The 25,000-nt window shown below is 37.9% G+C and overlaps 3 protein-coding genes across 3 annotated transcripts in view; all 3 read right to left on the bottom strand.

Annotated features, from left to right (window-relative positions):
* The window catches only part of LOC140953318 (glutamate receptor 2-like), a 28,825-nt gene extending 16,576 nt beyond the window's left edge, over nucleotides 1–12,249 (bottom strand). The window contains exons 1-8 of the mRNA XM_073402811.1: nucleotides 12,168–12,249; nucleotides 9,588–9,746; nucleotides 8,774–9,010; nucleotides 6,474–6,667; nucleotides 5,601–5,654; nucleotides 4,919–5,065; nucleotides 3,628–3,810; nucleotides 3,102–3,212 (exon numbers count right to left, since the gene is read on the bottom strand). Coding sequence (XP_073258912.1) covers nucleotides 3,102–3,212; nucleotides 3,628–3,810; nucleotides 4,919–5,065; nucleotides 5,601–5,654; nucleotides 6,474–6,667; nucleotides 8,774–9,010; nucleotides 9,588–9,746; nucleotides 12,168–12,249 — 1,167 coding nt within the window. The remainder of the gene's footprint in view (nucleotides 1–3,101; nucleotides 3,213–3,627; nucleotides 3,811–4,918; nucleotides 5,066–5,600; nucleotides 5,655–6,473; nucleotides 6,668–8,773; nucleotides 9,011–9,587; nucleotides 9,747–12,167) is intronic.
* Nucleotides 12,250–14,792: 2,543 nt separating this feature from the next.
* The window catches only part of LOC140952056 (glutamate receptor 2-like), a 20,099-nt gene continuing 9,891 nt past the window's right edge, over nucleotides 14,793–25,000 (bottom strand). Inside the window, exons 8-16 of the mRNA XM_073401467.1 lie at nucleotides 24,468–24,578; nucleotides 23,744–23,917; nucleotides 23,005–23,193; nucleotides 22,544–22,729; nucleotides 21,534–21,798; nucleotides 21,027–21,391; nucleotides 19,689–19,913; nucleotides 17,572–17,738; nucleotides 14,793–15,114 (exon numbers count right to left, since the gene is read on the bottom strand). Coding sequence (XP_073257568.1) covers nucleotides 17,577–17,738; nucleotides 19,689–19,913; nucleotides 21,027–21,391; nucleotides 21,534–21,798; nucleotides 22,544–22,729; nucleotides 23,005–23,193; nucleotides 23,744–23,917; nucleotides 24,468–24,578 — 1,677 coding nt within the window. The 3' untranslated portion in view covers nucleotides 14,793–15,114; nucleotides 17,572–17,576. The remainder of the gene's footprint in view (nucleotides 15,115–17,571; nucleotides 17,739–19,688; nucleotides 19,914–21,026; nucleotides 21,392–21,533; nucleotides 21,799–22,543; nucleotides 22,730–23,004; nucleotides 23,194–23,743; nucleotides 23,918–24,467; nucleotides 24,579–25,000) is intronic.
* The window catches only part of LOC140952057 (uncharacterized), a 3,846-nt gene continuing 3,611 nt past the window's right edge, over nucleotides 24,766–25,000 (bottom strand). Inside the window, exon 2 of the mRNA XM_073401469.1 lies at nucleotides 24,766–25,000. This exon is cut by the window's right edge and continues 2,874 nt beyond it. The gene's annotated coding sequence lies outside the window, so the exon portion shown is untranslated.

Raw genomic sequence — 25,000 nt, 5'->3', positions numbered from 1 at the left:
AACGTCATCTACTTCATCCGAAGATACCCCGAGCACGCACGAAATCGGCCGAATTTCCGCAGAAGTGTTTTTGCGTCGGATGACGATGAATCTAGTTTGTTCGTTTGTTGTAGCGTGGCAGTTGTGGCGCCACGATGTCGTCATGTCTCTTCGCACTTGTTTGTCTTTTTTTTCTCTGCGGTGCATGGTTGAGATGTTGCTGAATGCTGGACAAGAAATGGATTCTGCGAGAAACTGTAAATACAACTTTAGTATTAATTTGGTAAAGAAAAAGCCTGAATAACGAGCAAATCCCGTGAATTATCCTTTTGGCATTCAGTTTGTTTTGCTGTTGAGCATGCCTAAGAACTCTCAGGCATAAGTGGTTGTCAACTCGTTTACTTCGGATTGTTTCTTTTTGTACGTCTCGTAATCTTCTTCTGCTGTTAAGAAGACTAGAGAAAACTTCAAAAATATGTTAGGAACCAAAGCTAAAAAAAGTCAGATCTAATTTTATAGCTCGAGCATAATTATTTTTGGCACCTTCGGTCATATTTTTTCAGTACTGCATAGTTTGACTGTTGTTTGAAAGACAATCAAACGGATATTACAGTCACTTTTGGGAACAAAATAAAAAATCCGTAAATCAAATTTGGATAAAAAAATGAACATGCGGCAGGTGTCAATGCAAAGTTGTAAACAACTCAATAAGCAGTCTGTGAATGTGCGTTTAGGTTCACAAAACTAATTTTTCTTTTGGATGTCTCATCCAAGCAACGATTTATGCCTTACATTGCTTGTCTACGAGTGTACTACAAAATTCTTTACTACAGTAACCCTCTAAGAGGCGATTCTGGTAAATTTATAGGACGCTAGAATGCAAAAAATTCTAAGCTTAAACAACCTGGCTGATTTTTCAGTTACAAAATGTTCACGTTTGCCGGCTTTTCTTTAAATGAACATGGTTTTTGAAATGACTTTGTACTATTTTAACCCGAAAATTATGATTAAAATCTAAAATTAAAATTAGATTTAGTCGCTTTTTCAACTTTGCTTTGTGGGCCGAATAATTTACCTCTATGCAAAAACAAAAGCAAACAATGAGGTTTTTATTCGACATATTTTCTGAGCATTTTATCTGATCAATTTAATGTCACTAACATTGTTTTCTCCTAATTATATGAGCTTTTAATTTAATAATTTTGATACTTTATAAACTTCTCATTTGATAGCTTCACTTTTTTTATACACCGATTGAGAAACAAATTCGCTCTCGTTAAATCCTATTTTATGGCCTATTTATTTGAACTCTACGTAACATGTGAAATGATGTAACCGCACAGGCTTTAACCTTTGGTCCTAATGTATTTTTTCTTCACAACCCCTAATCAGTTGATGGGCCAAGAGTCAGTCAAACTCGGGATAATCTTGACTTGCAAACCCAAATGCAAAGGTTTATTTCGCAGTAGAAAAGCGTGTAAAAATCATAGAACAACGCAATGTAAATTGGCTGATGTGAAACCACGTTTCTTTCACTTTATTTAGTAGCATTTATCTCAATTGCACACTCTTGTGAAATTAGCCTTAGACAATTAGTTGCGACCTTTAACAGACTCTACAAGCCAGTATGAAAATATGTTAAGAGAAGCAGAGCTCTACATGTTCTATTTCTTTTTTTTTTTTTTTTTTTCATATTGCCCTTGCACGTGTTAACATTCCATTTCTTTTTTGTTACAGGTAACTTCCAGACATGACGAGGGGATAATTACTTTTCTAGAGAGCAATTCTTTGATACTGTCAGTTATTACTGACTTACTTTGAGTTAAAAACAAAGAACATAGACACTGGTAATAATAATAAACAATAATCCCTGGGAAGCCTACAAAACAAGAAAGAGGAACTCAACTCCTTATCAAAGTGTGAAACAAGATAAAAAACAGCTTTTCTAACGTAGGGAAAATTGCGTTAGAGAGATTTGTAATTGCAAACGCTATATTCACACACATTGCTTTGTCAAACATCATAATTTACTGAATAATGGACAGTGATTTTGGAGCTTAGCTCAGTTTCTAATGATCTTTGAAAGATATTCTATAACCTTGTATTTTTAAAAGCTTTCAAGGAACATAGATGCATTTTATTATACAATGAAAATAGTCTCTGTCTCTATTTTTACTGATTTCAGTCAATTCCATTTTATTCGCTATGTGAAATGGGAATCCTATTAAAGACTCATTAAAAGAGGTGAGGAGTTTTTACAATCCCCCAACAGGTCATCTCCACGATGACGCTGTTTCATTACTACGGAAGAATCCCTCAGGGTTTTACTTTCTTGTGAAAATTAGTGCTTTTGTTATTTAAACTTCGCTGGGACAACCAAATCTATAAAAATGAAAGGAATAGCAATGACGTCATCGAGTAAATGACCTATAAACCGTACATCAAAAGATAAGCAAGGTGATCTGTTTAGTTTTTTAGCCAGGCTTAAAATATCTGTAGATTCAAGGAATTATAAGACCGTATAACCTGTGCGTTGAGAGCATGCCGGAGACCGATTTTGGCATACCCGACATGACCCAGATTATGGCACGCCCGGCGTGTCAAAGAATTTGGCATGCCGGGCATGCCGGAGATTTTGGCACGCTGGGCATGCTGGGTATGAATTACTCATTACTAGAACCTAGGCTTCTCGCGGCGTGGGTGAACTTCAAATTATGCTTACTGGGCATGCGAAATTCTGTTGCATGCCAATTTCAATGCAAAACCACTCTGGGGTAACCCCCTTTATTACCAGTGAGCAAATCATTGACGATAGGCATGGGAAAAATCCTTGCATGCTAACCAACATTGAAAGCGTAGCAGAAATGTTCTCAGTTGCTGAGTCATGCCCTAGGGGAGGCTTTAAAATACAAAATTTGCTGACATGTATGAGGGAATTTTCCGTAAACAGCATGTGATCATGCCGGCTAAGATGTATTGCCTCCGTATTGCCCCTTTTTAGAGCTAGCTAGGCTCATTTTTAGGCTCTATGGCCTGAAATGACGAAAAATTCATGCCCTAAATGTAAAAGGTCCAAAAAAGTCCTCAAAATTTTAGTTTCCAAGCCGTTAATTAGTGCTTACCTGAGTTACATCATTTTGGAGAACGTTCAAAATGTTCATGCCGTCTTTAACAAGTCGCTCGCCAGTAGAGGCATTAAACGCCACATGGCCTGTCAAGCCCTCAAATTCTACCTGAGTAGCAGCATAGGAAAAAAGGTGAAGGATCTAAGTCGTTTAATGGTATTAAAGTATACCTAAAAGTAGCCATTACTTAGAGTTTTGAGCTAAAAACAGTACTTCTCACTGGTTCTGTTTGCATTTCCTTACATTTAGAAGCCAAAACGTGAATTTTTTTTCTGTTATTCCATTTTACCATGTATCTTTGAAAAAGTAAGAAAGTATCATATACTGTACTCCTTTATTGGAGGGATTATTGGTCACTCAAGGACATCGCACCAGGGTTTAATAAAGCCACGAGGAGCAACATTATCTTTTGTACCGCACGATATTATATTCCATGGCAACGATGAGCCCTAATTCCGATTAATTTTGCGTGAAGTTTTCTTTTTGCAATCAAACCGTTGATTTTGTAACAGCCAAGACATACCTTCTTGATCTCATTGAGTATTTTCTGTCCCAGTCCTTTGTCCTTACTTTCTATGCTTCGCAATGGACAACTTTTATCAACCTCATGAGCCGCAATAATATCTTTCCCATTCTTACTTGTGAGGAATCGCGCCAGCGCTGTTACGCTCACATTTGCTGCGTCATGAACAGCCGCGTACATTGCCTACCAATCAGGGAAAAAGGTAAAGCCTGTAAGAAGGTAAAGCCTATTTTCACTCTTAACAGTACTCATTAGATTAACAAACCTGAGGCCAACAGTTCGCTCGTCTTACGCCTCTCTTTCCGTCAGTGCTCATTCTACGGGTGATTAAAGCTACTTTACCGGAGACCGGTCATTATTTATCACGGGGGGGGGGGGGAGGATTTTAGGGGGGATCACTTGATTTTCGGGAGAACAAAAGGGGGGATCAGTCATAACTGAGAACCCAAAAGGAGGGTCGATGAAAACTTTGGAAGGATTCAGAGGGGGGACCACTCAAATTTGCTTGGAAAATGAAGACATGTGAGGGGGATCGCGAAAGTCATCAAAAGTTATTAGAGGGGATCACTTCAGTGAAGTAACATTCGAAGGGGGGATCGGGAAAGGAAAGAAGTTGAAAAAAGGATTTGAGGGCACACCAGGGAATCGACCTCGGAACCTTCCGCACGAACAGCCGTGCATTAATTAACTCACTGTGTTAATCCACGAGGAAATTGAGTAATTTTAATTTTCAGTGGACAAAACCCTTGTACCAGAATAATTTAAAGCATATTGCATTCTTTTTTACATTTTGCAAGGGCTAACGATGTAATTAGTAATCTGTAATAACACCAATTGAAAGAAAATTTCTTATGGGAGCCCGAGAAAGCTTTAGCGGACTGAGAGAGCCTTGGGCGAGCAATCCCCAATAAAATAGTCGGGGTGTGCGTTGGAAAATGCCATAATCACCCCTAAAAGGTCCTAAAACATAACAGTGACTCACTTTGTGAGCGTGGCTCAGATTCATCTATTCAAAAATAATAATCTTCATCTTTCTTTCCCTATCAATATGCCAGTTTTCAAACTTGGCTCCGCAACTGAGAGGAATAAAAAAAGTGCTCAAATTCAGGAGCGAATAATTAATTTCTTTTCCTCTATTCCCCTTACCCTCGGTGCCTTAGTATAAATTTAAAGATCTTTAAATAATTTGAAACTAGCCTAGCAATTTCCCGTCTTTTTTTTTTTTCAAAGAGTCCCTAATTATAAACTTCTTGATGTGGTCGGCTGGACACAAAGAGACTCGTCTACTCACCAAGGAAAACTCTTTTGCCCCGTTATCAATAACGGCTTTGTCGGCTATTTGTTTAAAGTCCCTTACGGCAACTTGGTTGCTCACATGAAGTCCTAATCCAACCATGCCACAAATGGAGGGGTCTGTCTTGTTGATTCCGGCAACTTCCTAGGAAAGTTAAAAAAGTTGTTTGTACAATTTGGTTACTATACTTGTGTCAACTAAACGATAGTCTTTTTCTTCTCTCTATCCTCAAGTTATTCTTAGATGTTCACCTTCTCTTTTTTTATTTATAACCTGTTCATTTCTTTCATAAGAGACCGGGTATTTTGCTAGTTGTGATGTTGAATAGACAGACTGCAGGTAAGCTCGTCAATTTTCCATTACTCGCACCTCGAAACTCGACTTGCAACTCTCAACTATCAAATCGCAACTCGCGGCAACTCTCAGCTCTCAACTCGCGACTTTCAACTCGTAACTCTACAACATTCATCTTTATTGATTTTTCGATGGTTTTTACTGGTAAGTTCACTAAACTAAACCATAGCATCGAAAACTCGTCCCAGAAGGACAATGTTGCTCCTGGGATTGCACATTATTTCACTTGCCCATTCATTCGTTACATACTGATTGCTACTATTAACCTCGTTTTTTACTTGCAAAAAAAACATAGAATAATAAGCTGACAATTATCGATCATTACCAAATCTGAGGCAATCCATTTCAGTTCTTTGTCATTGATCCCAACATACAGGGCCTGCGGGTAAAAAAAAAAGCGAAAATAAAAAAGGTTAATTAATCTGCTTCAGTGTAGCAAATTCGTTAATTATTCATTAAAAGTAATGACAAATCAATAGGTAGTATTTGAGTCACATGTAAAATCCAATAAGAAATAACTGGTTTCATGAATTATTTAACATCAAAACTAACATGTTGTTCGACCGAAGTCTTCAACTCAACTGCTTTCATTAAAAATAAAAATTAAAATGCACGCTCTCTTGTAAGATACTTCAATACGTGCTTGGCTGAGAAATGTACTGTAAATAGTGCAGCTTGTTTACAGGCCCACAAAACCCTAGCTTTCAGGAATTCACAAGAGAAGGTTTGTGAGTTGAAGATTGACTTTGGAATTAAAAGGTTTTGAGGAGAGGTGAAAACAGGACGCCCCAAACAAAACCCTTTTGGAACAAAACAGAAGATTAATTAAATATCAAATCTCATATCCAGTTTTGGTATCGACGCTTGGACTTGAACTCAGATAACATAAGTGGGAGGTGAGTGCCCTTACAGCTGCGCTGCTCTTTAACCAAGACTTGATCACACCCACTCTGTACATTTTGTTTTGAGATCTGACTGGTACACTTTAGCTTAAGGCCTAAAACCCGTTTTAAGGTACACTAAGACTAAGTTGAAAAGGCCTCTCCAAATATTAAACCATCACAACATAATTTTTTTAAGTGCTACTTCCACTTTGTTAAGGATTTCCTTTATATACGTGCTCTGAATTGCGCGGCAGTGTTCTAACAAATGCAGTGGCACTAAACCCACGTATTTTGAGAAACAATGGCATAATTACCGCATTCATTATCGTTGTTAAGTCGTTTTGGTCGCAGAAGAGGATGACCTGTTTGATATGAGATTTCAACAAAGTTGTCAGGCCCCTCTCCAGCTTCCCTTTATCATCTAATAAGAGTAGTTCTGGCATCATTTCGGCGTTGAACGGCTCTCGAACTTCTGCGTAGAAAAATGATGCCTGGCGTAACCTACGGACTAATAAACGAAGAAAAAGATAATTCAGTATTACTAAGTGATTATTACACCAAAACTCCAAGCCTACCGTCATATATGTATCTATCTAAGACTCTGATCAAACATCGAACTTCAAACCCAACGAACCTTATACTAACAAGGAACATCATTTGATCTCACTCTTTAGCTTAGAAGATGATACGTTTTTTGCAGCAAATGGAAACTCGGAAAACATCCTGGCCCCAGATGGGACTCGAACCCACGATCCTCCGTGATTTTTGTCGGATGTTCTTACCACTAAGCTACTAAAGACTCGATGGCAAGCAAGCTAGGGTAAAATGTGCTTTTGGTTAGGTCAGTCAAAAGAGGTTTTGGTCCGTCACATGTCAGTATAAGCAGCTTTTAATGGGCCTATGTTGCGAGGATTTTTCTGTTTTAGGTCAATTCAGTGTTGAAGATCATTAATTAGTACTTTTACCCAAACACAATATGCTCCTGTAGACTTGAAATACACCTATTTCAGTTAAGGTTGCTTCAGAGAAGAATGATGCATGATCCATGTTTCATAGCCCGCGGTGCATTATTATAGTAAGTCTAGTAAATTATGTGCCTGCAACGAGCCTAGAAACCTAGAAAGCAAACGCTGCTGACGCTTCTATGCTATGTCAGCAGAACGTTATATTTTAAGACAATGTATTTCAAAACACTGAATCCTAGGCTTTTTAATTTAAGACAGTGATTTGAGGTTAGGTTTTTCTCTGTGGTAATATGCAAATGCTGCAAGTTTTCAACGAGTTTTCTTGGCTCCGTGCACGTTGGAATTTTGGATGGAGTTTAAAAAAAATCAAATAAAGTTCAAGGCGTTTGTTGAACAGCAATAAATAACTTAACATTACGTGTTTATCTATTTTTAAGGCATTTTTTTAAAAAACTGAATAAAAAAAGAATAGCGTTGATTTGATTTATTGAAATAAACAGCATTCTGGCCCATGCAAAAAACGCAGCTTAATCAGGCGGGCCTATTCTATCATTAATGTTGTTAAAAGAAATAATTAGTAATAAGTAATTTTTTACTATGAGATTTTAAAAATGAAAATTTTCAGCTCGCTTATGCTTAAGAATTTTAGCAGCCATTGGACTTGAAAGCTCTCTTGAACGCCTTTTTACAAACGGTCTCCATTATTTCAATGAACGTGAACAAGATTAAACTTCCCGCTACAAAAGGGTTTACCATAGTGCACTGCAGGCTATGAAACATGGTTCACAGGAGCAACCTTAATTGAAATAGGTGTATATAAAACGGTTCTTCAGATCGGCGAAAGCTTGGATTTTAGTTTTTACTTTTTAAACAGCAGTTTAAGGCTTCACCAGAACACTTTTATATATTTTTAATTATGCTGCTAAAGGACAACATGAACAGATTATTATAGAGAAGATTTAACATTGTTTTAAGCTAGTAGCACCAGCCATAACAATTTTTTGGTGATCAGTTTTTGCAGGTATAGCAGTCAAACTTGAAAAAATCGGCCCAACCTTCTCAAGTTTCAATCTGTCCCTCCTTGCCATCCGTCACAACAGACGACAAGAAACAGTACTTTTCAATGCTTAAACATAGTCTTAAATATAAAAACTGGAAAATTACTTTTGCAATTTAATGGATGAGAAAAAAGTTGTAGCTTTTTAAAAATGTATGAAATAACGTGACGTAGCCCCTTAAATCACAGACCCAAGTACAGTACAACCTTCTTAATACGCATGCATAAGGAACAGAGCCGCATTAAAGAGGTGAACATGTTTTAGAGGTAAGGATTGTAAAAATTGGTCATCTTTGGGGACAAGAGGAATATTCATAATAGAAATGTTGTTAAAATGAGATAATTTTAGCGCGTAAGGGAAAGGGAACGCCAGAAAGTTCAGAGAAGTCGTTACATCACCAAGATGCTCATCCGCCCCAATTTTCTGAGCACCACGATAAACTGCGAAACAGCGAAGAGACTATGGAATTTTACGAGTGAAAGATGTGGTAGTCAACATTGGAAATAAATTTTTGTTGACGGCTTTTACGCGAGAGAAATACCGCGGGAAGTTGATTTGCCCTCGTTGGGTGTTCTTTCGTCAACCACTTACCATCATAGAGAACAGCAACATTTTTGAACGCATAAAATTTTATCACATCAAACAAAGCCTTGTTAACAGTACGATACGACGGTCTGACTGACACGACAAGCTCATGTTCTGTATCCTCTACGATTGCGTCCACTTTTATCAAAGGAACGTGGAGGAGAGAACTCAGGGCGAAAGCCTTTTCGTCATTGCACGCGAGGTCGATAACAGTCATCGCCAAAGCCAACTTGGATGTTACCTCTGAATAGAAAAAGATTAAAAAATTTGTTTTCTCCTACTACGCCCTTTCGGTCCGATGTGACAAATTTAGTACCTATTTATTAACTATTAATGGCCAGGAAATTAAAAGTCTTACCCTTCAAAGCGGGTTATGAATGCCATGTAAATGATTAAGTTGTTGCTTTAAACCTGACATGTGTCAAGGCTGTGTTGGCCGAACGAAAAGGCAAACCCAGGATTCAGGCGTGAGGGTGACAAAACTTAAGAAACGCTTTGAGTCTACATAGAACAGCCTTTTGCTAGCCGTATTCACACTAAAGACGGATTATTCGTCTGCGACGGGTTATCCGTTGGATAATTCGCGTCAGACAGATAATACGTCATAATTTGAAAATAGAACAGTCTTAATTTTGGATGGACAATCATCCAATCATTCGTCCATCTGTTTTCCGACAATTTTGACGGATTTTGAATGGATTATACGTCTGCGTCTCTAGTATGACAACGGCCACTAACTATCGGCTAGGCGCAAGCCACTAGTCAGTCTAGGGCTATGCATATAAAATATTTCAGTATCGAAATGAATAGCGTCACTAACCTTTTGAAAGAAGATCCTCTCCATCAACATTCAGTGGCTTCAGCTTTAGCTGGTAACTATCTAACATTTTTCTTTGATCAGAAGAAGGGAGGACGCCGGACTTGAAGAGGTTTTCTAGGATGCGCAGAAGACGCTCGGACGCTTTGTTGTATAAAACGCCTGAAGAGCAAAATATACACTGTTATGTTAAAGGATAAAACTGAGAACAATACAAAACAAAGAAACAAAAAATTAATACACTTGACTACTCCTTAAGATATTCCCACTTAGAATTAGCGATACGAAATCAGTCCAGTTAGTTTAAAACCAAAAATATACAATCGGGTGGCTCATAATACTGCAACTTCTAATTTAACGGTAGTAATTTTTCAGTCACAAAGTACTTAGTAGTCCTTTAGAACTCGTTTAAATGTGTCTATGTGTCCCAAATCGAATTGAAAATTCGAAGTGTTGGGTTTTGAGGGGATGGAAAAACTGGAGTACCCGGAGAAAAACCTCTCGGAGCTGGGGAAAGGACAAACAATAAAATTAACCCACATATGGCGTTAAGTAACCCTAAGATGGAGATTCTTTAACATTTTAGTAAAATCCAACTAGTGGTCTATTATCAATAATGCGTCCTGATTGGTTGAGCTACCACTAGGCTATATGTTGTAGCCCACTAGTAACAAAATCGCCGGCTTTGAAATTCAAACAATGGCTGCTGAATCGCATTTTGCTAGCTAAAGTTGTTTTGTCTCAATATTTTTGACAAACTAGTTGGATTTTACTAAAAAAAATTATTCGTCTCGCCTTCGCGGCCTCATGTGCTGTTGACTCAGAGCCCATTCGGGCTCGAGGAATAACTTTGTTAAGTATCCGATGGCACAGGTTACGCAGTTAATGATGTCATCGTGCTCAATTCAGGAAAACCCCAAATAGTAACGTCCTTGACGAGGTTTTTTGAGAGAATGAGTATTCGAACCAAAACTATAATTACTTTCAGCAGACTGTCTCGCTTGCGTGGCAGGCGCCGTTTAATTTTTTTTGGTTACTTTATTATAGATCGCTCGAGGGGAACTTGCGAAGGAGCGCCCTCGAAATTTCCCACTTTGCCCTGCTGGTCACTGAACCTAGTTCAAGTCATTTTTTACATGTTCATGTAAGTAAGGTCTTTCGCCCCATTTATACACTGAGGGATGGAAGAAGGTCAACGTGTGTCAGACTCTCTAGTACACCGCAGAAGTACATTTATCGCGATACGGAACGACATGACATCATGACAATACGTTTTTCATTTGAAGTTCGAACATCGTCATTTATGAAACAAAGAGAAAGTTCTGTTGATTTGCTCTATTGAGCATCCCCCAAAGTAATGAACTAAACATTGAATAATTTTTTATCTTATTTTAAATCCATATTTTTCTAGGAGCATCCAATTGAGCAGAGCTAGTTTAATTTCATGAAACTTTCATTAAGCAAAACATTGGAATTTGAACGAAAAGAAAACATAACGAAATTATTTTAGTTTTTTTAAAAATGTGTCCTTTCTGTTCCGTAAGGTATGCGTGGAAGCATCGTTATTTGCAACTTCATTAAAAAAAAAAAGCAGACGCCAGAAGAACACTCTGATGGTAACAAATGTGCGCCACACTCACACCTTACACCCCAAAAAACAGAGAAATGAAATAAATTTCATTAAGAAAAAACGAAAAAATATATGTTTACACCAAAACCAAAATCAGCACCACAGTTTGTGTTTTTTTCACATATGGCCAACTTACCACATAACCACAACAGATGACTCTGTGCACAGATGATGCGCAAATTTAGCAAAATCACTAGTTTCATCGAGACAACTAATTTAAGGAATTAATTCTCAATTTAAGATTTAAATTCAGTTGTTGGCGTTTAATACAATTTTATTTTACGATAGAGAATTGTTTCCAGAGAAAGCTATTTTTGTAGTAGTGGTTGTTGTTCTCGCTCGACTTCGTTCAAGGTTTTGTTTTTAGTGGTTTTCATGGTTAGGGTAACAGCGTATACGAATGTTGCGAAGTTTCGAAATTAAGCACTTTTATGACCGAGTGTGATGTCTAGCTCAAAGGTTACCTTTAGTTGTGTTTACCTGATCAAGAAGAAGAGAAATAATCAAGAAATAATATTTATAAAGGGTTCAAAAAAAGGACCAGAGAAGGTATATCTTTTTCAGTCAGTGACACAGGCGGGTCGGAAGAAAAAATACAACCATAAAAAGATAATTTTTGAAAAGAGTACACGGGAATGTTCACTCTCTGGAGTTTTATTCGAGGAATCAAAAGTTAAAGATAATCCAGTTAAAGAAAATTATAAATAAATGTAAAGATCAAGGGAAAACACTGGTCTTCAGTTTGTTTACGAGTCAGAATCTTCTAGGATTTTATCCACAGAATAAGATGAATTAGCTTGCACTGGTCGACAGTCGACTGAACGGAAAGTACGGCTTTTTAAGATTGTGCTGAATGATTACTATTAGGATTCTTTCAATGCAGTTAAAACTAAATAACAAATAACTGCTTACAACCTGAAAGGGCTACATTCTAATAAACATGTTAAACTTACCGATTTCGATGTCTGTTGTTGCGGTGATTGAGGTCTTGAACGCCAAGACGATGAAGACAATGAGAGCTTTTCTCTCAAACATCTTGTGAACATCGGGCACGAAAAATCTCCAGCAAGGGAACAACTTGTGGATATCCTTTTCTCAGCAAGATGAGGTTTATTTGAAGTCGAAGATTGTTGCCTCTGATTTTCTAACAGGTCCAACTCAATAGGAGTAATTCCAGCAAACGGATTGATCGAACAATCTTTCGGTTTCAATAAAATCGTGAATGCACACTTGATTGACATTCAAGAATCATCTGCTTAAATCATTAATACTTTCTTCCTTGTTCACGATTTCATAATTAATGCATGGAAGGCACATTAAAAGTCTATATCGGGAAACAATGAATCAGATATTTACTTATTCATGGGAGATAGTTAAAAGGACAGATTTGCAAGTGGTAAACGTTCTGGCACGTACCCGCATTGGTAAGTAACAGAGATAACGGGAAAAAGCCTTTCAAGCGTCTTCGTAGCGGTGTATTGAGTTCTTTCTATAATTAGTTACAATTGTAGTGTTTATAAATACCCAAACGGTAATTTCACCTATAAAGGAAATGGAGGTAAGCAATATGATGACGGTGTTCGACCATTTTGCTCGTTCGTGCCTAGGAGCTTGCAAACGAAGGAACCTTGCGCCGTAGTCGTTCTTCAAAAATGGGCTAAGACCCTTTGCAAGACCCGCACTTATTTTACGAGAACACTCTCACAGATGATAAAACAAAACGTGTTTCATTTTACGTAGGCTTCTTCATTCCTTGCCATATTTCGCTCGAAAAAAAAAAACGTTACAATTTTCACTGCAAAACTGAAAGCGAAAGGAGTTTCGAGCAAGCGTTGATTGGTTACAGTATGGAATCCATTTCAGTCTATTGTCTTCAATTCCGGAAAACGTACAGTCACAATATTTATTCGAAAAACAATGACGCTGAAGTCTTAGACCGACCTCTTTGGCGCCATGCTTTCAACTTTTAAGTATTAACGAGCTTTGTTACCCTGTATTAATCCATATCACACATTTCTCAAAACCTCATAGGTACGTTTCATCGCCCGCAAATACTGTAAGATATTGCGCGAAAACTCTTTTCGACTTTTCCTTATTTGGGGATAATTATAAAAAGTAAGTACAATTTGATCAGTCTCTGTCGTATTGCGTTTACTAACTTTTAAAGTCGAAGGTATGAGTTGTTGGCTCTGGTTGGGGACCTTGACTAATACAGTTATCTACTTTTAGCGAAATACCGAATATGTTTTTCATAAAAGTAAGTAGGTAGGGGTGTGGTTATTACTATATCACCTCGTCAAATAATGTATTACGAAGTACAGTTTCGCAGGAATCACTCTCGGCGCGGGAACAATTCGTATTTGGGTGAACAATGACAGCGATTCTCACTACTCTTATTATCTTTTTTTATTGTTTAAGGTAAAGTCTCTCTATTGTTCGAGAAAAAATCGTTTCGATTACAGATGAGTAGCCAAATCATCGACCGCGAAAATCAAATCTTCAAAAGCCGCCGTAGCATAACAAGTTCCCACTTAGGGGAGTAGGGTGTAAGGAAAATATACCTCAGAATGATCTAACAGGAGAGGGGTAAGGTAATTTTTATTAAGACCTCTTTACACAAGACGACTAAGCCTGTAGTCAACCTTTGATTATTTTTACCACTTGTGTCCGTGGATTGCTAAATTGCTTCCAGGACATTTTAAGTCTATGATTCCGTGATCAAAATGGGGGATGGATTCATTTTAGTAGTGAGGGGAGAAAGAGAAATCTTTTCGACATATTTAACTAGCGAGTAGGGAATACAGAATAGAACCTTTAGACGTTGCTTCCGTGTTGGAAACTACTAAAAACTAAAATCTTACCCTTGATCAAATTTCCTTTTGATATCACTTTAATTACTGTTATTGCAAAACATCAATAGCTTGTTTAATATGCCCACGAACTTTGAGTAAATATAGTATCCATTGGTCTCCTTCGAGATAAGTCATATAGGAGGAGGCATTTCTGATAGTTTTTATATTGATAACTTAAATCACCATTTGAAGCTTATACCGACTCACTTGCGCTTTTAAGCTGCATGTGAAGGGAGACGTCCCCTTTCCAAGCTACTAGAAGTAATTAATGACTCTCACGAAAAAGCTCCATGGAATATCAGGGCCGTAGCCGGAAAAAATAAGGACTGAGGCAATATCCATGGTTAAATTCCCCGCCTAGCTATTCAGGGTCTTTGCTAAATAATGTCAAAACAAGCTTAAATTTTGGTTCAATTATTAAGAAGAAATAAGAAAGCATGTAATGAGAGCATCTACTTACCGCTTTCTTTGCAAAAAGCTGTTGATGGAACGCTGCATTTAGATAAATTTTCCACACACAGGCCAAAGAAGACAGAAGACTCGAGAAATGGCGGCAAAACGCAAGAAAACGAGGCAGTTTTCTTTGGGAAGCCGCTGCCTAGTTAAGATGAATTTTTGCTTAATTTTTCTCATCTGTAATTCAGGCCACTGCCTGATTCGCATTATCATTAAACACAATACCATGTTGCGTTAAAACTCTTTTATTTATTTAACTGTCTGTGAATTTATTTGCTCTTAGTGTCTTAAGTTTCTTTCTCCTTCCAAAAAAATCTTACTTTCCCCGAAAAAAAAAAATACTGACGCAAGTGCCTAGGTTTTCCTCATACTGGCTTTGGCCCTGAATATATTTAATAAAATTCAAAACAGTTAAAGCTTAATAATAGTCAAACGAGCAGTTCAGGCACAGCGAAGTCTTTTCAACTTGTTTATGGGAGACAGGAGCGTAGTTGCTGACATTAACATTTAGTATTTAGTAGATAATGAGGGTTTACATTCTCAGATGTATCCGTAGCAGTCAGTAATCATTGTCACGGTTTCCAGCTTCGTCCTGCAGAAAGAATATCAGAATATTCAGTTACTTGAAACAATTGGAGAGGAAGTAATGCGAATACACTTATCATATAACTAAAAAAAATATGATAGACAGAAGTGCCTTAAAACAAAATTTAAAGAAAAAAAATTAAAGGACAAATTTCAAAATATTAAATAGTTGCTCCGGGGGGGTGGGGGTATTCGACCAATATTTTGGTATAGGTGGGCAGCTGCATGAGGGTTTGAAACCTGACCCTATTTAGGCAAAAAACAAACTGGTCTAAAATACACGCCCTGTTGAGGGAAAAATCCTGGAATTTATTACCCTATTTAGGACAAAGGACATGCACACTGTTTGGGACAAAATTGCACGAAATTGTACACCCTGTTTATAGGACAGAGCAGGCCCGTAGCCAAGATATTTTACGGGGAGGTGCGATCCTACAAGGAGACGGCCCAAACGAGACCGAAGGCGCAAGTCTCTAGAGATAGGGGGGAGGAATTCCACAAGGAAAACAGGGAGAGGGCAAACCTCCACGGTTAGGACAATTACAGAATGGAACGCTATTGATCCAGGATCAGGAAGAAAGCATCAATTTCCACTTTCAAGCGCAGTTACAAGACATTTTTAACTAATCAGAGCGCTTTCCCTCTCGTTTAGGTGTGAAGCTTTCTTAAAGTGAGATTTTATTTCAGGAAATTTCGGCCGTTTTTTGAATGTATTTTAAATTTTTTTTATTTTTAATGTAACTATCGATATTTTTAGTTTAATGTACATAGTGTTAGAATTATTATAATATACTGACTTTACTTTTTAGATTCTTTTTATAGTGTAATGAGGGCCACGAATGTATCATAAATGAAGCCTTTAAATTAAAATTAAATCAAATCAACTTAGGTTGTCTGAGACGGCATTTCGAGCGTTTTGAAGGCGGCATGATACGAAAACAGGTAGCCAAAAGCGAAACGCGGATATTTCGCAAAATGTTTGAACTTCAAAATTGATACTCTAGCAAAGTGACTACTTAACATATGTATTTTGATACTTGAAAATGGCATGGCAATATCACTATTTAAAAAGAAAAAGTGGAAAGAAGGTGATAAATATGATTATTCGCTAGGTTTGCTGCTGATCATCATGATCTTTCAGTAATGTGCCACGTTGGGCGCTTCTTAGCAAACGGATCAACGACCTCTTCCAGATCAATGTCTGTTAGATAGTGCGCGCAAGTCATATTTCTCTAGTTACATGAAATTAGAGAAATATGACTTAATGAGAGCACGCTGATGGGCCAATCCCGCCATGGCGTCCAGTTCCTGAAACGCCCAGTAATCTCTAAATGATTTGATTTACTCGGTTCTGATAAACGTCTGCAGCAGGGAAAGAGTCTCTAATTGAACTTCCTTTTGAGACGTTTTCCGAATAGAGGTATCCATGGATTTACAAAATCTGGCGGCGGCCTTTCTTCTTGTTCACTTTGGTCCAGTTGTTTTCGCGAAGCGGCAACATCCCCGTGTAGGCCATATGAGGGAGTACCCTCTCCCCGGGCTCTTGGTATCTAGACATTCAGGATAACACAATCTTTTCCGCGTTTGATATTCTACATGAATGTTACAAAGGACCTATTAAAGGCAAAAATTTTGTTGACTGAGCCGTAAGCTTGTGACGTTCCAATGGTTAATAACAATAATGACAGCCTATTATTCTGAAAACCCAGCTACGTACCAGCTTTCGTCTCAATATCTGTAGAGGAGATTTGGGTTGTCTTGGGTTCCAAACATTTGACTCAAGTCTGACCTCGAAAGGAGGTGTGGTTGTTCAGTGGTTAGTACTTGTGACTCGGTATCAAGACGTCCAAGTTTAGTCCCTGTCGTGGTCATTTTGTTGTGTTTTGGGCTAAACACTCTATTCCCACAATGCTTCACTCCATCTAGATGTATAAATTACTACCAGCAAACTTATAGATGCTGGGTGTAACCCTGTGATGGACGACTGAGATACCTTCCAGGAGGAAAAAAGAAATATTCCTGGTCACTTCATTCTGCAGAAATCGGGGTTAAGCTCTGACCTGATGGGCCACTTGGCTCCAATGCAGAGTTCAGCAACCAGAAAGAACGTGGACATGCCCACTGGTGAAGAATAAGGTACAGCAGCAATGCCCTGGAGAAATGTTATTACTCTAACTTGTAGTTTCTATGCATTCTGCATTGACGCTTAGTTGAACCTTAGCTGTCGTGCAGACTTCCCTCATGTAGGTTATTGCAGAAAGTGCTTAAAATGCCGCAACGTCGCTAGCCTTCCAGCCTAACCAGAGAGAAACTCTGGTTAGGCTGGAACATCCTGGTGAATTGTTTCTGCGCTGTCACTTTGATAAAATGTTGACAAATCTAATTGAATTTTTTCTTCCACAGTAAATAACAAATTACCAGTCTTGAAGGCTACAAAAGAAAACGTTTCAGAAATTTTCTGTACCTTTATTACTTGTTCAGCAAGTTATTCCAAGTGGACTTTTTCTGTCTCTTATCGGCCTTGGGTGTTAGAACCTTATCACCTTTTGCCAATACCACCTTCACTCTTACTGTTCTGTCAATCGGCTCGTATTCGTGTGACTCGCAGCGTGATTGTCGCTTTATTGTGGCCTAAAAGGAAATGAATATGATTTGAAAACTACTTTTCAGAAATTCTTCTTTGGGTGCATGTACATTGAGACTACCTAAATACTCTGTACGGCTTAAAGCTCCATTAAGAGCAAGACATTTATAGTAGTCTTTTCTAGGAACCTTTCTCACTAGCTGATACAAAGAAACCAGCATGGCTGGCCACGGTATCATGTTTTTTTACACATTTTACTTAGCTTCCCAAGAAAATCTGTTAAATAATACTTGAAAATCGCTGTTGTCTTGAAGAGTAGCAGAAGTGAATGGACGCTACCACAAAAGCGGGGGGGGAGTGACATTTGACCAAGTGTCTTACCCCTAGGCATGATACTGAGATGCAGTTTTGCAACACGGCAAGCCAATAATTACTCTCCTAATCAACTAACAAAAAGCAGTACGAGAAAAAATAAAAATCCTATTTTCCCGCAAACATTTCCATGAGGCACAAAAATTGTCTTGGCAATTCCTCCTGCCGCTTCGAGCTTTACTGCTTTTCTGGATAAAAATGAACCAATACATTAACAAGGAAATAGTGATCAACATTTAAGAAATGGTAAACGTGCAGCGTGCAACCATGGACTCTAGCTTCTTGAGTGCTTAGCAAACCTCCCAAGTGCATCCATAACCCCATGGTTGCACTGCTGCAACGTTTACCATTTCTTTTATAACATAATCAAAAGACAAAAACATTATTTTCTATTTGCCTTCGGTTGAGTCATCGGTCCGATTTCACGTATGCTGCTATCTGCTCGCGCGTAAACAAACCATGTTCTATGTTTTTCAAAAACTTGCCTTTGAGTTTTTCTTTCGCTGAATCAACCGTTCTCCGTCTTCAGGTAAATTGCAAAACGTTTTTTGTTGTTATTCTGAATGGCATCTGTCTTCTTGCTCTTAATATTAAGGTAAAAACTTTGAGGGAAAACTATATCTGCAACTATAAACACCAACTAAAAAGACCCTAAAAAATAAGCTAAAACTAAATAAATGAAATAACTGTCCAGCTTATTTATGTGACAAGTTTTTAAATAAACGTAAAGTAGAAATGAGAAAATTTGTCATTTGTAAACTGTAATTCCTTTAGAATAACAGGTAACACTAATTTTAAAAAAGAAATTAAATATAACTAGCTTTGTATCGAAATGTGTCTAGGCAAATCCAGCAATGAAAGTCACAGTTGCAACTGAAATTCGCTGACACACAGCCGGTGCTGAAGCTGTTGTTTTTCAACCGTTCTCTGAACGACTGTTCTAGAACACTGAGGAACAAAATAATACAAACAGAAGTTATTTTTTGAAAAATTTATTTGAAAACCCAGATGTTTCTGTACTCAAATGAAATTCGCTTATTCCAGCGTAATGTGCCCGTTTAAACTCAAATAAAATGTTTAACCGATGCGATGAAAACTTCACGACAAAGCTGTCTCGAATTTGAGCGTGTTTCCTACAATATTTGCTTGAATTTAGCATCAGCTTGACCAAAAAGTCAATAACACAATGCTAATTGATAAATTTACAATTCAAACAGACTTTCTCTTCTATAAAAAACTCACAAAATGTACCTTAAATCTTAGCTCGCTCGATTTTCCTTCAGCCGATTCTAGCGCGAGGAAAACAGTGATTAATTCATCCAGGGCAAATTTGTCGCTTGATCTTTTGTCTTCTTTCCTTCAAAACGACAGCTTAGTATTTTCTTCAACTTCCACTTTTCATCTGTGCATTTTATCGGTGTACTTCACCGTCAGGAGAGGAGATTTGTTGAATTTACCTAAATTTTACCGCGCTAGCTCAGTTTCTTGGCGTGCACCCACGGGCAAATGGCAGTGGCTAACTGACCAATCAGAGCGCGCGATTTACTTTTGTTATGTTATAAAATGTCTTTATTAATGCAGATACATACCAAACACTTGACTTTTCTACTACCTGGCAGTATTACCTGACCGCTTGTGAAGTATTCGACCAGTTTTTTACACCTCATTTCAAAAACCACCAGTACCAGAGAAATGATAACGCCACCAACCAAAACCAAGAATACTCCAGCCATGTTATTCAGGTCGAGACGTTTTGTGTTTCCAGTTTTTGATTGCTTCGGCTTTGGACACTTGCTCCGCTCGTCCCACCACTTATGACGAATCCTCTCAACAAAATTTCTTTCCCGCAACTGTAGAAGAACAAGAAGGTGCATTGGCTCACAATATTTACTGACAGCAGATGCTGTGGCTGTTTCACAGACACTCACTCACTCAACGTTACCAAGTATAAGCAGTTACTCTATAGTTTTTTATGGTCTGTCTCCTGATAAAAGCACCGAAATATACATATAGTAGGGAGTTTAAGATGCGACGACAGCAACAGCAAAAAGAACGTCAAAAAGGCAATAGATTGCTTGGGCAAACAACAACTCTGCACTTGCATAACACTTTTTTTTTTGTACATTTTTTGCCATCACTGCACAACTACGACATGAAAAAGCCTCATTTCTCGTTTTAAGGAGGACGTAGACAAGTGACGACGAAATTTTCTTTTTCATTTCTTTCTGAACTTGGATATGGTTGCTAGGGATTCCGCTCCAGAAGAGTTCGCCTGCATTTGACAAAGAAGGCGAGTTGAAATAATCACAACGTGATTATAAGGACGCAAATTCACTTTTAAGCGACATTTTCGTCGGCGTCGATGCCGTGATATCTTAAACTCCCTAGTGACGTTTCGACGGTTGACTGGGTGGTCTTTATTAGGCGACGTTGCAGAGGACAGGCGACGGATTGCGCTGCGTCGCAATTGCCACCGTGGTTGTTGCATATTTTTATAGTTTGATCCTTACTACAGCTGACTATTAACATTTCAAGATTGAGAACTTTTACACTCATTGTTCAGATTTCAAAAAGAAAAGCTATTGAGAGGGAGAATTGTAAGATCTTTGACAACACACCCCAATTTTTGAAAATTCTATTCGTAATAGACTTGAAAAAGATTGAACTTTACAATGATCTTTACTTAATTGACAATTCAAGACTGGTCCTTGCTTCCTTTTTCAACTCACTGCTTGGAGTCTGTACATTATATAAATGCAGTTCTCACGTCAATAATGTTACACGAATATTGAGGAAGACTCCGCATAAGACAAAAGTCCGTTTGAGTAAACTTTTTTTGAACAGTGATCAACCTGTGACCATCCCAAGATGTATTTTGATTGCAGAATACTCTGATTCACTACGTTTTGTCCCTTTGTAGGCCAGGGAACATTTAGATAAGCGCCGTAAACGTGACTACTCACTTTTAGGATTGCCACAGAAATTTCGTTAGTGTACTCGGAGTCTTTCTGCAACCCAATTCCGTATGCTTGGGACTGCAGCAGGTTGTTTAACAGCCTGGTATTGCACTTTTGGTGGTTGTAGTATTCGAGAAATGGCTGCTCCGTTAGGTATGCGTACTGTTCAGTTCTTGCTTTCTCGACCCCCTCTGCGGTACAATTAACAGCTGTATCGTATTCACGCATGTGGGAGAACATTCGTCGGTAAAGTTGGTCGCCTGAATTCTGGAAGAATTTCTGCAGAGATCCCCCGCGAAGAACTCCATACTTAATTTCGGTTTGATTTTCCAGTTCTTCTAATGAGTTTATCGTAGCAACGGTTCTTTTAACTAAGGAAGAGAATAGAAACTACCTCGACATCGCATTAAACATAATTCTACAAAAAAGCTAAACAATCTCACTTCGATCAATGTATTTAGCGTTCCTTTTCTAAAATCCACATAACTCAAGGTATATGTTCGAAATACATACTTGTAAAGAAAGCAGCAAGATTTGCCGTGTAAGTAGATATCAGAATCAATGTAAAAAACCAGAACGCAGAGGCTAAAAGGCGACCAGAAGGAGCCAGTGGAGTGTTGTCCGGACCCTGCTGCAGAATCGAAGCTGTGGCAAACCAAAGGCTGTTTAACAAGTTAAATTCGTTTCCAGGTTCGTTATTTGCTGCCTGGGCTCGAGCATGGTAACCAAAAGGGCTTAAATAGTCCATTGCATACATCACTACTGTCATACCAAGAACCTAAGGAAAAAACTACGGAATTATACACACCAGATAACTTATTTGGATTGATGGAGTGCGATTATGTGCGACTGGATTTCGCGATATTATTATCCTAATCTTCCATAGGATTTTTTTAAAAGTCACTGCCATGCCACGTGATACTGTATATTTTTTAGCTGCCGAACTTATAGATGTAACAGTACAATTGTTTGTACCTAAAACAAGGGCTGTTAGTCTATTAGGTTATTCCATTTACGTAATTATCCTGCGACCAATTGAAACATTGACCTACAAAACCTAAAAACAAAATATACATATAAGAAAGCAACAGTACTCCTGTACTATTGCATTTTGTTCAGTGAAAATCTGAATGAACTGGACAATGGACCAGTACATCAAAAAGTTTATTTCGAGCACTGAGCAGAGTTAGTCAGCCATTTAGAACTTCAATTTGTTCCTGTCTTCCCTACGCGTTCTCACAAACGGACGATTCAAGGTTATTTAAGTTCAACATCAAAGTGGTAAATGCAATTTTTCTGCGGGGACGTCATAAAACAGTCTTCTTAGCTTGTACAAATGTTAATGGTGTTTGCGTCTCTAGCGAATTTGCCTCGCTAAAGGCCTCCATAAGAAAAACGGTTATTAATAAACGTAAGCTAAAAGAAGCATAAGGCAGAAGGGAAGCATACGGGAACTTATTTGATCCTTTGAATTATATGTGTAATGTATTAAAGTATAAAAAGAAGACAGAAGAAAACGTCACCACTCCAACTATAGAGAGCCACACAACACCCGTGAAAGGCATGAGGAAGGCAAAGATGTCAATTGCAGGCTCTCCCGGTTTCTGCATAATAAGGCTTATGCTGAAGTCCATGAATGGTTTGCTAAAGTCGATACGCATCTCGCGCTCAGCAGTTATCGTGATGGGACCAAGCGCAATATCTTTCTTCTGCAAGAGAAAAGTGTTACATCTTTTAGAGAAACCTTTTTATTCTAAAGGAGCTGTGTCACGAAATGTATGAAAATTCATAAAGAGGAAACTGTCAACAAATTGAGTGAAACGTTAAATAACAGCTCAAAAAGTTAGAAGAAGGTATAAATGACACGGCAAATAAAAAAGGAAGCACGGATAGACAAACATAAAAGTGCCATTCATCTATATTGCTTCTTTGGTTTATCAGTGTAAAACTGGAAACAACAATTTCACCTCGAAACATACACTACCTGTTGTGTCAACTCTTCCACCAATCCATCGTAGTTTTTATCCAAGTAAATATCGTATTCGAACTTCGCAAGTTTTGATAATTCTTCTATTAAGTCTATGCAAAACCCCTGAAGAAGCGTTTTAGGAACTTTTTTACCAACTTTTGGAAGTCTCACGGATTCGTTCACTTTTTCAACAAAGGGTTCCTCCTGAAAGAACAGCAAAATAAGAATTATAAGAAGTACCATTAAGTTTCTTGGTGCTTGAGGCATTGCATGCTTTATAACAATTATAGCCTAGTGTTAGAATGAGTGCTTTCTTTCATGCCAAGCATTCCGTAAAAGTTCGGTTGCACATTTCATTGGTCCCCCTCCAGAGCTAGTGGGCTCTTTGAGCGGACAGTCCGTTTCGACCAAAACTTGCCGTTCCTCTTTCAAAAATTTTCCTTCCCAGTCCCAATTTAATGAAAAAATTATCAAACTTTCGGTCGAAATGTAAATGAAACAATTCGGTCGGGCTGGATTTTCTTTTGATCGACAGTTGTAGTCCCATTTTTCCTCGGCTTAAGTTCCGTTAGTTTGCGACTAGTGAGATCAATATAATGGAAAACACTCATTTCTTCGATCTAATAAGACAAAAAGTTACTAGGTTTAGACATCTGAGAAGAATGGCCAGTAGCCTTTATACGAAAACACAAAAAATCGTTCGATACCACGTGTTCTCTAACAAGGCTAACAATGTGTGAACACGTGTCCTTACCAAAAAAGTGGTGACCTTTAACCGAGGAAGAGGTTCCGTCTCATGGGGCCCAGTTGCACCTGGATTATGGCATTTTATAATTTCAGCAAAGTCTCCCACCCAACGAACCTTTTCGTTTTCATTTAACGAAACATGGTAATGTCTTATTCCCGGTTCAGGTCGCCAAGAGCCGACCTGCAAAATAATACCAAGAAAATTATCAAACTAATCGTAATAATTTAACTTAAACCCTGACAATTGACTTACAATTTGGGTGAAAAAATCGTGATGAGATAATTTGCATCTGCAAAAGAGAGTATTTGACTAAAAGTGAAAAGAACAACAGCCAACCAAACAAAATAGGCGAGGATAAATGCAGCTACCTTTTTCGTTTGGAAAATTAGAGTATTTTGTAATCGGGGATCCCACAGTAGCCAATGTAATAACGAGGCAACTTCAGGATTAGAACAGTGCGAGAAAACAGAACATACCGGGACTCCAAAATCTAAAAGATCGTTCGAAAGGTTCAAAAGGTCTGTTGCAAGATAGTATCTACATGCATGCCAAAAGAAAAAACACTAATACAAACAAATTAATAAACAGATAGATAAATAAGACTTAGCAATAGCATTGCAAGAATGACTTAAAAAATAACCGAGAAAAGCATAAAGCAAAAATAACAGAGCAGTGCGTGTTTCTTGGTGTTGTGGGAACTTGTTGTAGGTCTCGATTATTCATGGCATACCTTTTTTACTTCATCTTCAGCAATATTCAGAATGTCAAGACCGTTATGCAGTCTCCGTTCACCAGTAACCTGGTCGAACTGCACTTCTCCTGTAACACCTTGAAATTTAACCTTTGAATTAAGAGAACAGATGATAATAAAGGACATATTTTCACTCCTGCTTATGAAACCTTTGAGATAGATGAGGACCCTTCAGGACAAAAGCTTAAATCATCCCTGTAGAAACTACATAAAAAATAATTAGATTAATTATGAATACAACGGAAATGAGACTAAACTTTATATTTACAGGGTGTCAAGCACTTTAGGGGTCCAAAAATATAGGAATATAGGACTCAACAACCTGAAAATATAGGACAAAACCCACCAAAACTGCAAAAATATAGGACTAATCTGACAGTCACTTTTAGGCCCAACGTAAGGTTCTTTAGTTTTAAGACAATTTAATATCATTATTTATATGTTGCCAATTGAAAGTCAATAAAAGAAAGACACTTTTTCGGTTTCAAAAATCTCTTTATTTTTTTTTTTTT

The sequence above is a fragment of the Porites lutea genome, chromosome 11 (assembly GCF_958299795.1).
Source record: "Porites lutea chromosome 11, jaPorLute2.1, whole genome shotgun sequence".
Lineage (NCBI taxonomy): Eukaryota > Metazoa > Cnidaria > Anthozoa > Scleractinia > Poritidae > Porites > Porites lutea.
Note: the sequence above shows the minus strand (reverse complement) of the source record. Positions and strands in the feature narration are given on the sequence as shown.